A 12,150-nucleotide genomic window follows, 5' to 3' on the forward strand; every position below is an offset into this window, starting at 1 on the left:
ACTTCGAAACAGATGACTGTATTATGTAAAACATACCTCAATAAAGTTATTATTAAAAATAATGTATCAGAGGCTTGCTCCTAATCAGTTAAAAACACAAATAGACATAACTGTTAGGCACTAAATCGTTCAAGAATAAGGGGGAAATAATATATACACAGAGATACATATTTATATACATATTCATTACATTGGTATGCAGATCACTCAATGTTTCCAAGTCATGGTTATATAAATAATTAAACTATTTCATTTCACAAATGTCTTAAAACCTAGCATATACACATTCCATTAAATGCTAACATGTCTCCCAGAGGGTAACAATATCATCTGGCTATCAGTACTGTTTTAACACTGGATTCCAAACTCAGAACATTTCTAATTTCTCACTATTATATACACCGAAAATAGACTAAAACAAGACCAATTGAGCACTGGCAGAAGACAGCAAAGTCAGTATGTCCAAAGAGGAGAATTTTCAAATCAGCTTGTAAAACCCATGCTAGAAACAGGGCGGGGTGGAGGGGCACATGATGAAAATTGAAGCTGGCAGAGATGAAAGGAATCTTTGCTGTGGCAACACGCAAAGCGGGATTTTAGCCAACTATATTTAAAATACATGTGGGCAGAGATAGTGAGCTACCCATGGTCACGGTAAGAGGCAGGACAAAGTGGCACTGATCTCTTTTGACAAACAAATTGCTTGAAATATTGCATGACTTGCTACACAACACTGTTATTACTTTCAACTGAAAGATAGGTCCAATTATGACATCAATACAAGCTCTCTTTCAGAATGGCATGAAAGAACAGTAAATCCCAGTGGACACCGGAGTTCTCTAGCAGAGATGATGTAATATACAAAAATAGAAATCCTCCGGCAGAAGCTGAAACTTGGGTAAACAGCACACTGCATGCTATTCTCAACTGCCTTGCATGAATTTGCAATGCATGCTGTTAATAGCGTGAGAAATCATGTTATGCTTTAAATTGCTTTGTGATTTACATTTCAATGTCTATCTGTGCTCTATAGTTTCAAGTCTTAATCCACACTAAACATAAAAACCTGACTGTAGCCGCAAAAAGAGAAAAGGTCCCTCCCTGAAGCCAGGAGGGTGACAGCAACCCACCAGCCCTAACAGCTGCAGCTCACCAGAAACTGCAGTGTAAGGAAGGTTCAGTGCCATTTTTCCCACCTATTGTTTGGAGACCTTCCTTTCGGGGTCTTTCTGAAGGATTTAAAATGCAACCTGACCTGAGTGAAGGGGAGCCAGTCAACCTGCCCACAAGGAGCATGCCAAGGGCACTTTTTACATTCTGAAAAAACACGAGTGAAATCCAAAGCATCCACATGCATAAAATTCATAGCAGCCAGCAAACTTTACCGGGTGGGGTTGGACATGTCCCTCCTCACTGACATTCACTCCATACCCTTTTTAGTCCTCCTTCAACATCAATTCACTTTCCTAGTTTTTTTTTTTTTTTTTTTATGCAGCTTTCCCGGACTAAAGAATAACCTGCTTTGGGCTAAGGATGCGGTCAGTTGGTGGAGGGCTGGCCTAGCATGGATGAAGGCCTGGGTGTAAGTCCCAGCACAGCAGTGACTGGGCATGGTGGTGCCTACCAGAGATCCCAGGGCCTGGGAAGTGAAGGCAGGGGGGATCAGCAGTTGAAGGTCATCCGCACTGGTCGTTACACACCAGCCTGGGAGAGGAAACGCTTGACTCCAACAACAAAACACAGAGCTTTGTTTCAAACTAATCTGCCTCAAACTAAGACTCAAGTGTTTGTACTTATATATGGAAACACTATTCAACATTGCTGCGCAGGAAAGAGCTACGGGTAAGCCCACTGAAAGGAATGAACTAGAGCAGGGGTTCTCACCCTTCCCAATGCTGCGTGCGACCCTGTAATACAGTCCCTCGTGTTGTGGTGGCCCCCAACCAGAACATTATTCTGTTGCTACTTGATCACTGTAACTTCGCTACTGTCGTGAATCATAATGTAAATATCTGACATGCAGGTGGAGAACTGCTGGACGAGAGATACTTTAAGGCTTTATTTTTGTCACATACCTATTTTCTTTTTTTTCCAAGACAGGGTTTCTCTGTGTAACTTTGCGCCTTTCCTGGATCTCACTCTGTAGCCCAGGCTGGCCTTGAACTCACAAAGATCCGCCTGCCTCTGCCTCCCGAGTGCTGGGATTAAAGGCGTGCGCCACCACCGCCTGGCTATTTTCTTTTTTCAAGATTTATGTATATGTATGAGTGCTTTGCTTGCACGTATGTCTATGTACCACATGTGTGCCTGGTGCTCACAGAGGACAGAAAAGGGTATCAGATCCCCTGGAAGTGGAGTCACAGAGAGGTGTAAGCTGTCATGTGGGACTGAGATGAAATGTGGCCTCTGCAAGCAGTGCTCTTCACGGAGGTCTCTCTCCCGTTGTGGGAGATTTGTACACTGTATAAAGATGGTATTACCATGACTGGTGTACTAAAAAGCTCAACAGCCAATAATAGCTAAGCAGGAGGTAAATGTGGGGTTTCCAGGGAGAGAAAGGAAGAGGAGGAGGATCCAGGCACACAGGATAAGCCAGGAGACACAGAGAGGAAATGGGAGGTACAAGATGGAAGAGAGGTAATGCCACATGATAAAAAGGAAATTAATACAAATGGGTTAATTTATGCTAAAAAGGAAATGAGCCTAAGCTAAAGGCCAAGCTTTCATCATTAATAATAAGTCTCAGTGTTGTTATTTGCAGGATGGCAGTGTTGCTACATGACTGCACATGCACTGTTCAGTAGCCAAGCGAGAGGCTTAGTCATCCCTTATGTCCTATGTAATGTGTGCGCTGCGTGATCGCGTCATTTGTGTGGAGCATGATCACTCAATCTATGTGCATGCGGTGGTATAGCTATGTGAGCCTATACACGTATATGCGCACGGGGGGGGGGGGGGGGGGATCCATAAAAAGTGGATCACAGACTCCTCCCCGCTTCTTCCTCTCTTTTCCTGCACAATCTCCATAGGTCTAAGCACATTCTCTTCTGTCTCCTTTCCCTAGTAAACTCTTACAGTGGGTTTTGTTGTGTCTCGTGGCTTTTCTCCCACGGTAAAGAGCACTGCTTAATAAATAACAGTGCCTCTGTATAAAACTAACAGGCAGTCTGATGAGAAACTACTACGACCCTCTCCAGCTCCTATTTCTACTCTCATCAGCTTGAATCCTCACCCTTAGTTCTTATCTCAGTTGTCAAGTTCAAACACTATTTCCAGTTCCACAGCTTAAGCAGGTCCTTGGGGTCTTCCCTAATCCAGCTTAGAACAGATAAATTCATCAAGAAGTGAGCCTCTGAGCAGGGTAGCACGTCTTTAGTCCCAGCACTCAGGAGGCAGAGACCGGCAGATGTCTGAGTTAAGAGGCCAGCCTGGTCTATAGAGCGAGTTCCAAGACAGCCTGCACTACACAGAGAAGACCTGTCTCGAAACCAAAAAGAAAAATGAGAAAGTGAACCCCAGAGTGTCACAACATTTTCTCTGGCCACTCTGGTGTTCATTTTTCAACATGGCTTCCCCAATGTGGATTTCCTCACAGCCTTTAGTGTTTGAGCAAATGGAATTCTATATGTGAACGATTTCTCCTTTGGCCACAACATTACATTGTGGCTGACATGAAAGCCATTCCTGATTCTGCAAAGGGCCCAGTGTCTGTCCTCCACACTACATTTTCCTATATTTTTATTATCCATATTTCCCTGTGAAATTGCAAGGTCAAGGGGACAAATCACTTGAGTCTGACACACAATGGGCATCCAACGACTGTGTGACAAATAAACAAATCTATAGAATAAAATACTGACTTTTCCCTGAATGACAAAGAAAATAGCAAGTTTTCTGAAACCCTATCCTACTGTAATCCACAGAAAGACAACGATAACACCAGAGAAAACAAATGCTTTGGCTTCACAAACAATGCTGGAGGGACAAATAAGGGGATAAATACTTTAAAAATAGTTCCAACACTGACCCTACACTTACATAGGTTTGTGTGTGTTAAAATACATTTTTAAATATACAAATAAATTACAGTCAGGAGAGACATGAACTAAGGTAAACTCTTAATTTTCTAGGAAATTCACTGGAAACAGAAGTCACTGACATCTAACGTAAAGTGCATTTTCTTACAGTTAGACAGCAGATATTACATCACACTAAGGAGACATCTGAAAGCCAGGAAGTGAGAAAGCAAAATCGTGAAAAGAGTGAAAATAGTAGATTTCTAATGTAAGAATAGCTCAATAAAAAAAGTTGTATCAAAAATGTGCATAAAACTGACTGCTGTAAACTTTTTATTTCAATACGTAATAACTTTTAAAACCAAACATACCAGGAAATCCTTAACTGGAAACACCAAATTAAACCTATTCTTTAAAAAATGCTATAAAATGATGATGTATGCTTGAAAATACTGTTAATATTTCTCCTATTTAAGCATCACACAATGAATATACATGTTTAAAGAAAATATAATGTATTCACAAACATGTTTAATTATCAGGTTTTATGCATGAATTAAAAATAAATTTAACTTAAAACATGGAAAAGTTTTTTTTTTTAATCTCATTTAGAAATGTGTAAGATATATGCTAAAAAATGGTGTTATCTTATAGGCCATTTAAAAAAAGAAATAAAGAAAAAAAACATACAAATAAAAACCCTTATAGCCAGGCATGGTAGCATACACCTTTTATCTCAGTACTCAAAAGACAAAAGCAGGTGGGTCTCTATGAGGTGAAGCCAGCCTGATCTACAATGGTGAGTTCCAGGCTAGCCAGTGAGATCCTGTCCCTAAATAAATAAATGAGACAGACAGATCAACTGATCTTATAAAAGAGAGAGAGAGAGAGAGAGAGAGAGAGAGAGAGAGAGAGAGGAGGAGGGAGGGAGGGAGGGAGGGAGGGAGGGAGGGAGGGAGGGAGGAGGGAGGGAGGGAGGGAGGGAGGAAGGAAGGAAGGAAGGAAGGAAGGAAGGAAGGAAGGAAGGAAGGAAGGAAGGAAGGAAGGAAAGAAGAGAAAAGAAAAGAAAAGAAAAGAAAAGAAAAGAAAAGAAAAGAGGGAGGGAGGGAGGGTTTTCCAAAGCCTCATACGTGTGTCACCTTATTATACTGATGTCACATTTTACAGATGCTGGCAATAAAAAGTATTAAGGTCACATTGTAGCCAACACATTAATACAATATAACCTGACCTATTGAAGAGCTACACACCTATAATGCTTGTAGAAAACAAAAGTCACCAGAACGGATCTGAAACTCTTTTTCCATGATTAATAGGTTTTCATTGTCTCAATTTTCCTCACTAAGAATTTGAAGCTATGCTTTATCTTGTACAATATTCACATTTATAGGAAGCAGGGGTATGTTTTAGAGAGCAAGCAGGAGTGGTAGAATAGTGTGTCAATGAGAACTTCAAGAGTAGAGAATTTTTAATTTTTCTAACCAGGCTTGGAAGCTAGAAATCTCTCACGCTTCAGTGGGGATCGTAACACGCACACGTGGGAGACGTCTTCTCTAGAGTCCTGTCTGATTTCTTTCTGCCCCGTTTTTGCTCTTCCCAACCTGGAAGAATAAAGAGCTCCCTTTCCCCACTAAAATAGGAGAGAATAAACCACACCAGAACAAGTGTGTGCCAACTTCCAAATCACTGCGACTGTGAGTGAACCATCCCTCCTGCGGGTTCAGCTCCGCCACCCATCCTCTCCACCTTTACCGTGGACCTGGGGTATCCCTGCCATACAAATATCCAGAAATGGCCCCAAGTAATGAGAGGGTAAAACCGACAAAGCTCTCTTTCCCACCCCACTCTTTAAGGTAAAGCAACGCTGGTTACATCCCAAGAATGTCTTTTTCGGAGCTGACCCCAAATCTACCAGGCTCTGCCGAGAACAGTGTGACTCACTTCCATAATCCGCTCACTGTGAAGCTGAAAGCTCAAGCCTTTTTGGTCACCCTTAAGAGGCAATGTCCACTCATCAAAAAAGCAGCTCCACTCATCAAAATGTTAGAAAATGCTAATGAGAGTTCTCTTCTCGCTGCATATTAATACACTCATTCTCTCTGCAAACCTCACACACTTGCCTTGCAAAGTGTCCTGGAAACGCTCTACACGGACTCAGTCTTCATGATTCTGAGGAAAATCATCAGTCTGTTTTAAACTATTACAACACTTCTAATTTTAAAAAGAGTACATAAAGCATACATCACTGTGTGTGATTGAAATTCAAGTTTTAAATCAAAATTAAGTTCTTAATATTTCGTGCCAAAAAAGGATAAATTACATAGGGGATTAAAAGGAAAAAATTACATTGTGCATTATTTTTTAGCTATTAAATTATGTATTCTTAAAGTACTGTCTTTCCAGGTAAAAACTGAAAACACTAATGTTTTTTAAATCATGTATGATTTAGAAATTATATATCCATCAGTTGTTAAAATTGGATAAAAATTTTAGATTTATCACATCATTCAAAAATTAGCAGTGTCAGGGCTGGATAGATGGCTCAGAGGTTGAGAATGCTTACTGTGAAAACTAGGGACCAAAATTCAGACCCCAGCCCCCAAAGAAACAGCAAGGGCTGTGCGTGTGCGTGCGTGCGTGCGTGCGTGCGTGCGTGCGTGCGTGCGTGTGTGTGTGTGTGTGTGTGTGTGTGTGTGTGTGTGTTGGAGCTAGAGAGACAGTTCAACAGTTAAGAGTACTTGCTGTTCTTGTAGAGAACCCATGCTTGCTTCTCAATACCCAACACCTAAATACCCATGTGGTGGCTCAAAGCTGTCTTTAACTCCAGTTACAGGGTATCTGACACCCTTTCTGAACTCTCCAGGCACCAGGCAAGCAGGTGGTGCGTATCCATACATGCAGACAAAACACTCATACACATAAAATAAAATGAAAAAATCTAAAATAATTTTGAAGCACGGTTTGTCCCCGGGCACACCTATAACCCCAGCACTGTCGAGGGCAGAGACAAGAGGACCGCTGAGGCTTTCTGACTGCCAGCCCAGCGGATACAAGCAGGAGCCAGGTTTAGCAAGAAGCCCTACCTCCAAGGAACGAGGCAGGGAGTCACGCAGAATATCCGACTGGGCTCCATACACTTGCACACATCCATGCACCTATGCTCATGTGTACACATACACCACACCACCAGCGATGGCCACAATTAGCAGTGTTTCTAAGCAACACTACACCAATCATATGAGCCACTTGTGGATTACAAACATGCATCCTCTTGGACAGAATATAAAGGAACTGTTTCACTTAATTTGAAAGTGTATATAAATAGTCTGTAATTTGAAGTAAGGCTACGACAATATCCAAAAACATTCATGACAGATTCCCTCCATATAAATGTAATTCATTAGTCATGACCTTTCTCCTGAACAGTAACACAGCCAGAAACAATTCTGTTACTCAACCATCTTCTAGAGAGCCAAGCAGAACCCACAACTTCAAAAGACCAATTCTGAAAATCACAGATTAGTTATCGTACGCATTAAGGAACAAGATAGGGTATTCTAGACCTCTTAATTAAAATGTAGGCAAACCAAAGCATGAAATCTGGTTAAAATTAAGGTGCAAATAAGAAAACACAGTAAGAGATTTGAAGCTCCAATTTTTTTTTTAATTTTTTTTCACTATGCCTGTTTTTGTTTCTTAATGTAACTGAAATTTCCCCAGTATATTCCCCAAATGCTCTCATACACTGGGATTTCTAAACTTGCTTTTTCATCTCCAAAATGATTAAAATATAGGTTTCTAAGGAATTTCCCATGAGCTTTCCCACAAAATAAAAAAAGCCAAGGCAATTCCAATGTCTGTCTTTTTCTTATTTGCAAAACAAGTTAATGAATAACCATGCTCCGTTCACTTTTAGAAATAATTAAGCTGCACGTGGGTTCTTCAGGCACAGACCAGCCCATCTGCAGACAGCCCAAAGGAAGCCCCCGTGCTACCTCCACCTACACCAGCACTCCTAAGGTGTGCACAAGCTTCACTCCAGCAGGGCGGAACACAGCAGGACAAACCCGGGTGAACGACATCAGCACTACAAGTCATTAGTAACATTGCAAGCTCACACACAAACGCAGGTTAGTATTAAGAAACCACACGGATTACAATACCTGGGACTTAGTGCATTCCTTTGAGCCAGAATGTAATGAGTGCCATAGAGGAGGAAAGGAAAAGAGGAACATGGTCAGACATGCTACACATCATGTTTATATCCGTGTAGAATGATAGTATAGGATCGGCTGTATGTACTGTGCTGTGTTCTTGAGCCATGCACTGGAAAGTTATTGTGATTCATCCCCAGTACACTCATGCAACCCAACTCTCTGAGACCAGCCTTCCACCCTAGGCCCACTACACTAGTCAACTTCTTTCCAAGACAGAGATCTTGCTATGAACAATATGACTCACAAAAAATGAAGAATGATAGTTTCCATCTAAGTCTTTTTTTATCGTGTCTATCAAATATATAAAATACATCTTGTTTTCATTGTTAAAACCTGTTTAGGTCAAATAAATTGTGTGTGTGTGTGTGTGTACATATATATTTAACTTATCTTCAAAAAAGACCTAGTATTTTGAATTATAACCATGATATTGCCAATCTTAATTCATTTAGTTAAAATTTATATCAATTGTTCACATATTAGTAAATGAATTATTGATAAAAATTTTTCACATTGAATTGTTTCTAAAAGTATCTGTTGACCGGATAATATACTGTTTAAAAAAATACTTAAAAAAAAAAATCTCACAACAACACAAAAAAACTACATTTTAAAAAACAGACCAAGACAGGCGCTGGAGAGATGGCTCAGAGGTTAAGAGCACTGGCTTGCTCTTCCAAAGTTCAACGAGTTCAATTCCCAGCAACCACAGGGTGGCTCACAACCATCTGTAATGAGAGCTGGTGTCCCCGTCTTGTATGCCAGCAGAACACTGCATACACAATAAATAAATAAACAACAAACGAATGAATGAATGAATGAATGAATGAACGAATGAATGAATGAATGAGTAGATGGACAGGGCACTATATACATAATAAACAAAAACAGACCCAGAAAGGGGAAGGCTGTCTGGAAGGGGAAGGAAATATTCTACAAGAGACAAGATGGAGCAGACAAGAGAAACGGCTATGACACGACCCTCCAACGTGAGTGCCCCACGCATGCCCATCGGGTTCATCCAATCAATGTTAACACTCAACAGGAAAGTCCGTACTTGCCTGCCTTTCTGAGGGTGGAAACGGGTTTGAGAAAACAATCTGCAACTTCCTACCCTCCCTCAGCCTTCCTTTTTATTTCTCGACTCAAGGTCTTGGTCTGAACCCTGGCTGGCCTGGCATTTGCTATGTAGAACAGGTGGGCCTCCAGCCTGCGGTGATCCTCCTGCCTCTGGCTCCTTCCCAGTGCTATAATCACAGGCAGGCACCACCATGCCCAGCTTCCTTCAAGCGCTTCTCTTCTTCCTGATACTCGAGTCTCTCCAACAGAGAAATGGAACTGCCTCTGTCGTAAACAAAACTCAGGTCTTCACCGAGAGAGCTCAAGTAAATGATTCTCCATGGTATACTGAAACAGTGCATGGAATAGGGAGACTACGGGTGTTCAAAACCCTGCTAAAGATTTAAATGCCACGATCTCTCTAAGAAAAAAGTGTGTGAACGGGTATAAAGGTTGTTCAGCCTAAAGTCACTAAACACTGAGTAAATGCTCTAGTCTATATACATTTCCCACTGTGCTTATCGGCAGAAAGAAAAACTGAGAAGTGTAAAATAGTTACCAAGTTATAGGCTAATTTCATATAATGGCCACATTCTGTATCACATGCACAGTTAAAGCACTTTCTCCGTTATGACATTAGCCTAAGAATTCAGGGTCCTTCCGCTATGAAAACTAAGGAAAGAAAAACGAAGCTCTAAACTGACTGTAGACGTTTATACAAAGCACCCACTATCCGTGTCTTGGTTTCTTCAAATGTGAAAGAGTTCACTTATCAAATATCTATGAAATAAGTGACAATCAAGTAGGTCCTGGCATTGGAGAGGATCTTTAAACCTGGTTAGCAGAAATATTGCAGAACATCTTCTCATTGGGATTTTTTTTAAATCATTTCATCTCAGTTTTCTGCACTGAATAAAGGTGAGGTAATAGTCTCACAATAGAGTAAAAAAAAACTACAAAAGTAGTATGAAAGCTTTACACATATCTACTTTTTAAATAAAAGCAAATACGATACCGATCGTGAGAGGGGTGACAGCAGGAAACTAACTTCTTAAGGGAAGGAAACTTACAAAATACCAATTCAAATGCTACATGCTTGTCTCAGAGAATAGTTTAAGAAATGAAAGAGCTAAGCAGCGTCTCTCCACATCTTGTTTCAATACTTTCTAAAATCTATTTAGATGAGATGATGTTTCCACCAGAAGAAGAAAAAGCAAAATTTAAGAGAAGGGGTTTAAAAAAAAAAAAAGCGGGTGGAGTTCTATGAGTTCCAGGCCAGCCTGGTCTACACACCGTGAATCCCAGGCCAGCCAAGGCTACGCAGGGAGACCAGTCTCTCAGAATAAATAACTGAATAAGTAAATAACGCAAAAATAGTCAAACTGGGCATGTTAGCCATCTTTTTATACACGCCTACCACTAAGAAAATTATGACAAGTAACGATTCTTGGTAACTTACCGTATGGTAGCCTCTGGGTAAAGGGGGCTTGCCCACTGGGTAAGGGTCCACTGTGTCAATAATGGTTTGTCTTTCGCCTTTCTGGTTGATTTTCCTAAATCTTCTTCGAGACTGTCTGTGGGAGGCTTGACGCTGGAAATATTCTTCATTTTCATCCATATAGTCCACCTGAAATAAAACCCCGGAGATATTTCATTGCTCCAATCAATCAGGACACCGCACGTTAACACTAGATGCAAAAATAAACTTACAAGCAGTCTACATTCATTCATTTTTGCAGACATCTCTAGACAAACGTTAAAGGAGTCTGCACCTCTCTGAAGCTAGCTGGCTTTCAGTTACTCTTCTGTGAAGAGGCATTCTCAGTTCCACTTTAGGACAATCTGGGTTACTCTCAAATTCCCTGTAGTTTCGGGGGAAGACACTTTAGTCGTCGTCGTCGTCGTGCGGACTGGTGAGTCAAAGTGGTCATGGGATATGTGGCTACACTTTATGAATGCAGCTACTGCTTGTCGTAACTTTAGTACACACACACACACACACACACACACACACACACACACACACACAATCTGATGCATTTGAGAAAATCTGTAAAAGTCCCCTGTAACCCTGAATGATTCAGTCAGCACTGCCAGCAGAACTGCTCTAAAAAATCAAGGTTCCTCTTCCGGCTTACGAGCATAGCCTCAGCTTCTTTTTTGCTTATGTGGTATTGCTTTTAAAAAAAAAAAAAAAAAAAAAAAAGTCCTCCTTTTAAACATTTAAAAAATTCTAGTGAATGCACTAACAAGTGAAATCAGTTTATTCATAAACTATATTCCTCAGGACTGCTCACACAGAGACATGTGTGGACTCCCCTCACAGGAAAAAAAAAAAAAAACTCACTAGTTCCTTTATTACCATCAAAGTAGGAAACTCCAGGAACTTGGAAAAAAAAAAAAAAAAAAAAAAAAAAAAAAAAACCAGAAAGTTCTGCAAAATCCAAAAACAACATTAACGGGGGCAAAAGAAAAATCTCAATTAAAATGTTGAAAAGCTCTATTGTCTGTCTACGCTTTCTATAATCCTAAATTTTTACCTCCACCATCCTATTTCCTCACTTTCTGAGATTTGGCCCCAACTTCTTATTAGGGTTTCGAGAGGAAGTTCTTATTGCTGACAAAATTCCTCTCCCACATCATGGGGAAAATCCAAAGTCTCTGAAAAAAATATGTAATCAAATGTGATCAAGAAAGTTCCACCATTACCACTAGTGGGCCATCACCTACTTTACAAGTTTCTTTCCTGGATGAGGAGACAGATGGGGGATGAAGACATCCTGAAGGAAGGTAGCCAGGCCTGGATACCTTACCACCCCGCCCTGTCTTCGCTCTTGTTACTTTTAAAAGGGTGCCTA

At 40.7% G+C, this 12,150-nt stretch overlaps 1 protein-coding gene across 6 annotated transcripts in view; it reads right to left on the reverse strand.

The window, feature by feature from the left end:
* Rapgef2 (Rap guanine nucleotide exchange factor 2) overlaps positions 1-12,150 on the reverse strand; it is a 243,942-nt gene that overhangs the window by 114,418 nt on the left and 117,374 nt on the right. For 4 of the 6 annotated variants that reach the window (XM_037206675.1, XM_028880096.2, XM_028880101.2 and 1 more), the window contains 2 exons: positions 10,752-10,919; positions 8,180-8,197 (listed from right to left, as the gene is read on the reverse strand). In XM_037206675.1, coding sequence (XP_037062570.1) covers positions 8,180-8,197; positions 10,752-10,919 — 186 coding nt within the window. Of the gene's footprint in view, positions 1-8,179; positions 8,198-10,751; positions 10,920-11,002; positions 11,144-12,150 lie in introns of those variants that run through there. The other 2 variants (XM_028880099.2, XM_028880097.2) reach the window with 2 other exon arrangements.

This window comes from Peromyscus leucopus, chromosome 6 (genome assembly GCF_004664715.2).
Source record: "Peromyscus leucopus breed LL Stock chromosome 6, UCI_PerLeu_2.1, whole genome shotgun sequence".
Classification (NCBI taxonomy): domain Eukaryota; kingdom Metazoa; phylum Chordata; class Mammalia; order Rodentia; family Cricetidae; genus Peromyscus; species Peromyscus leucopus.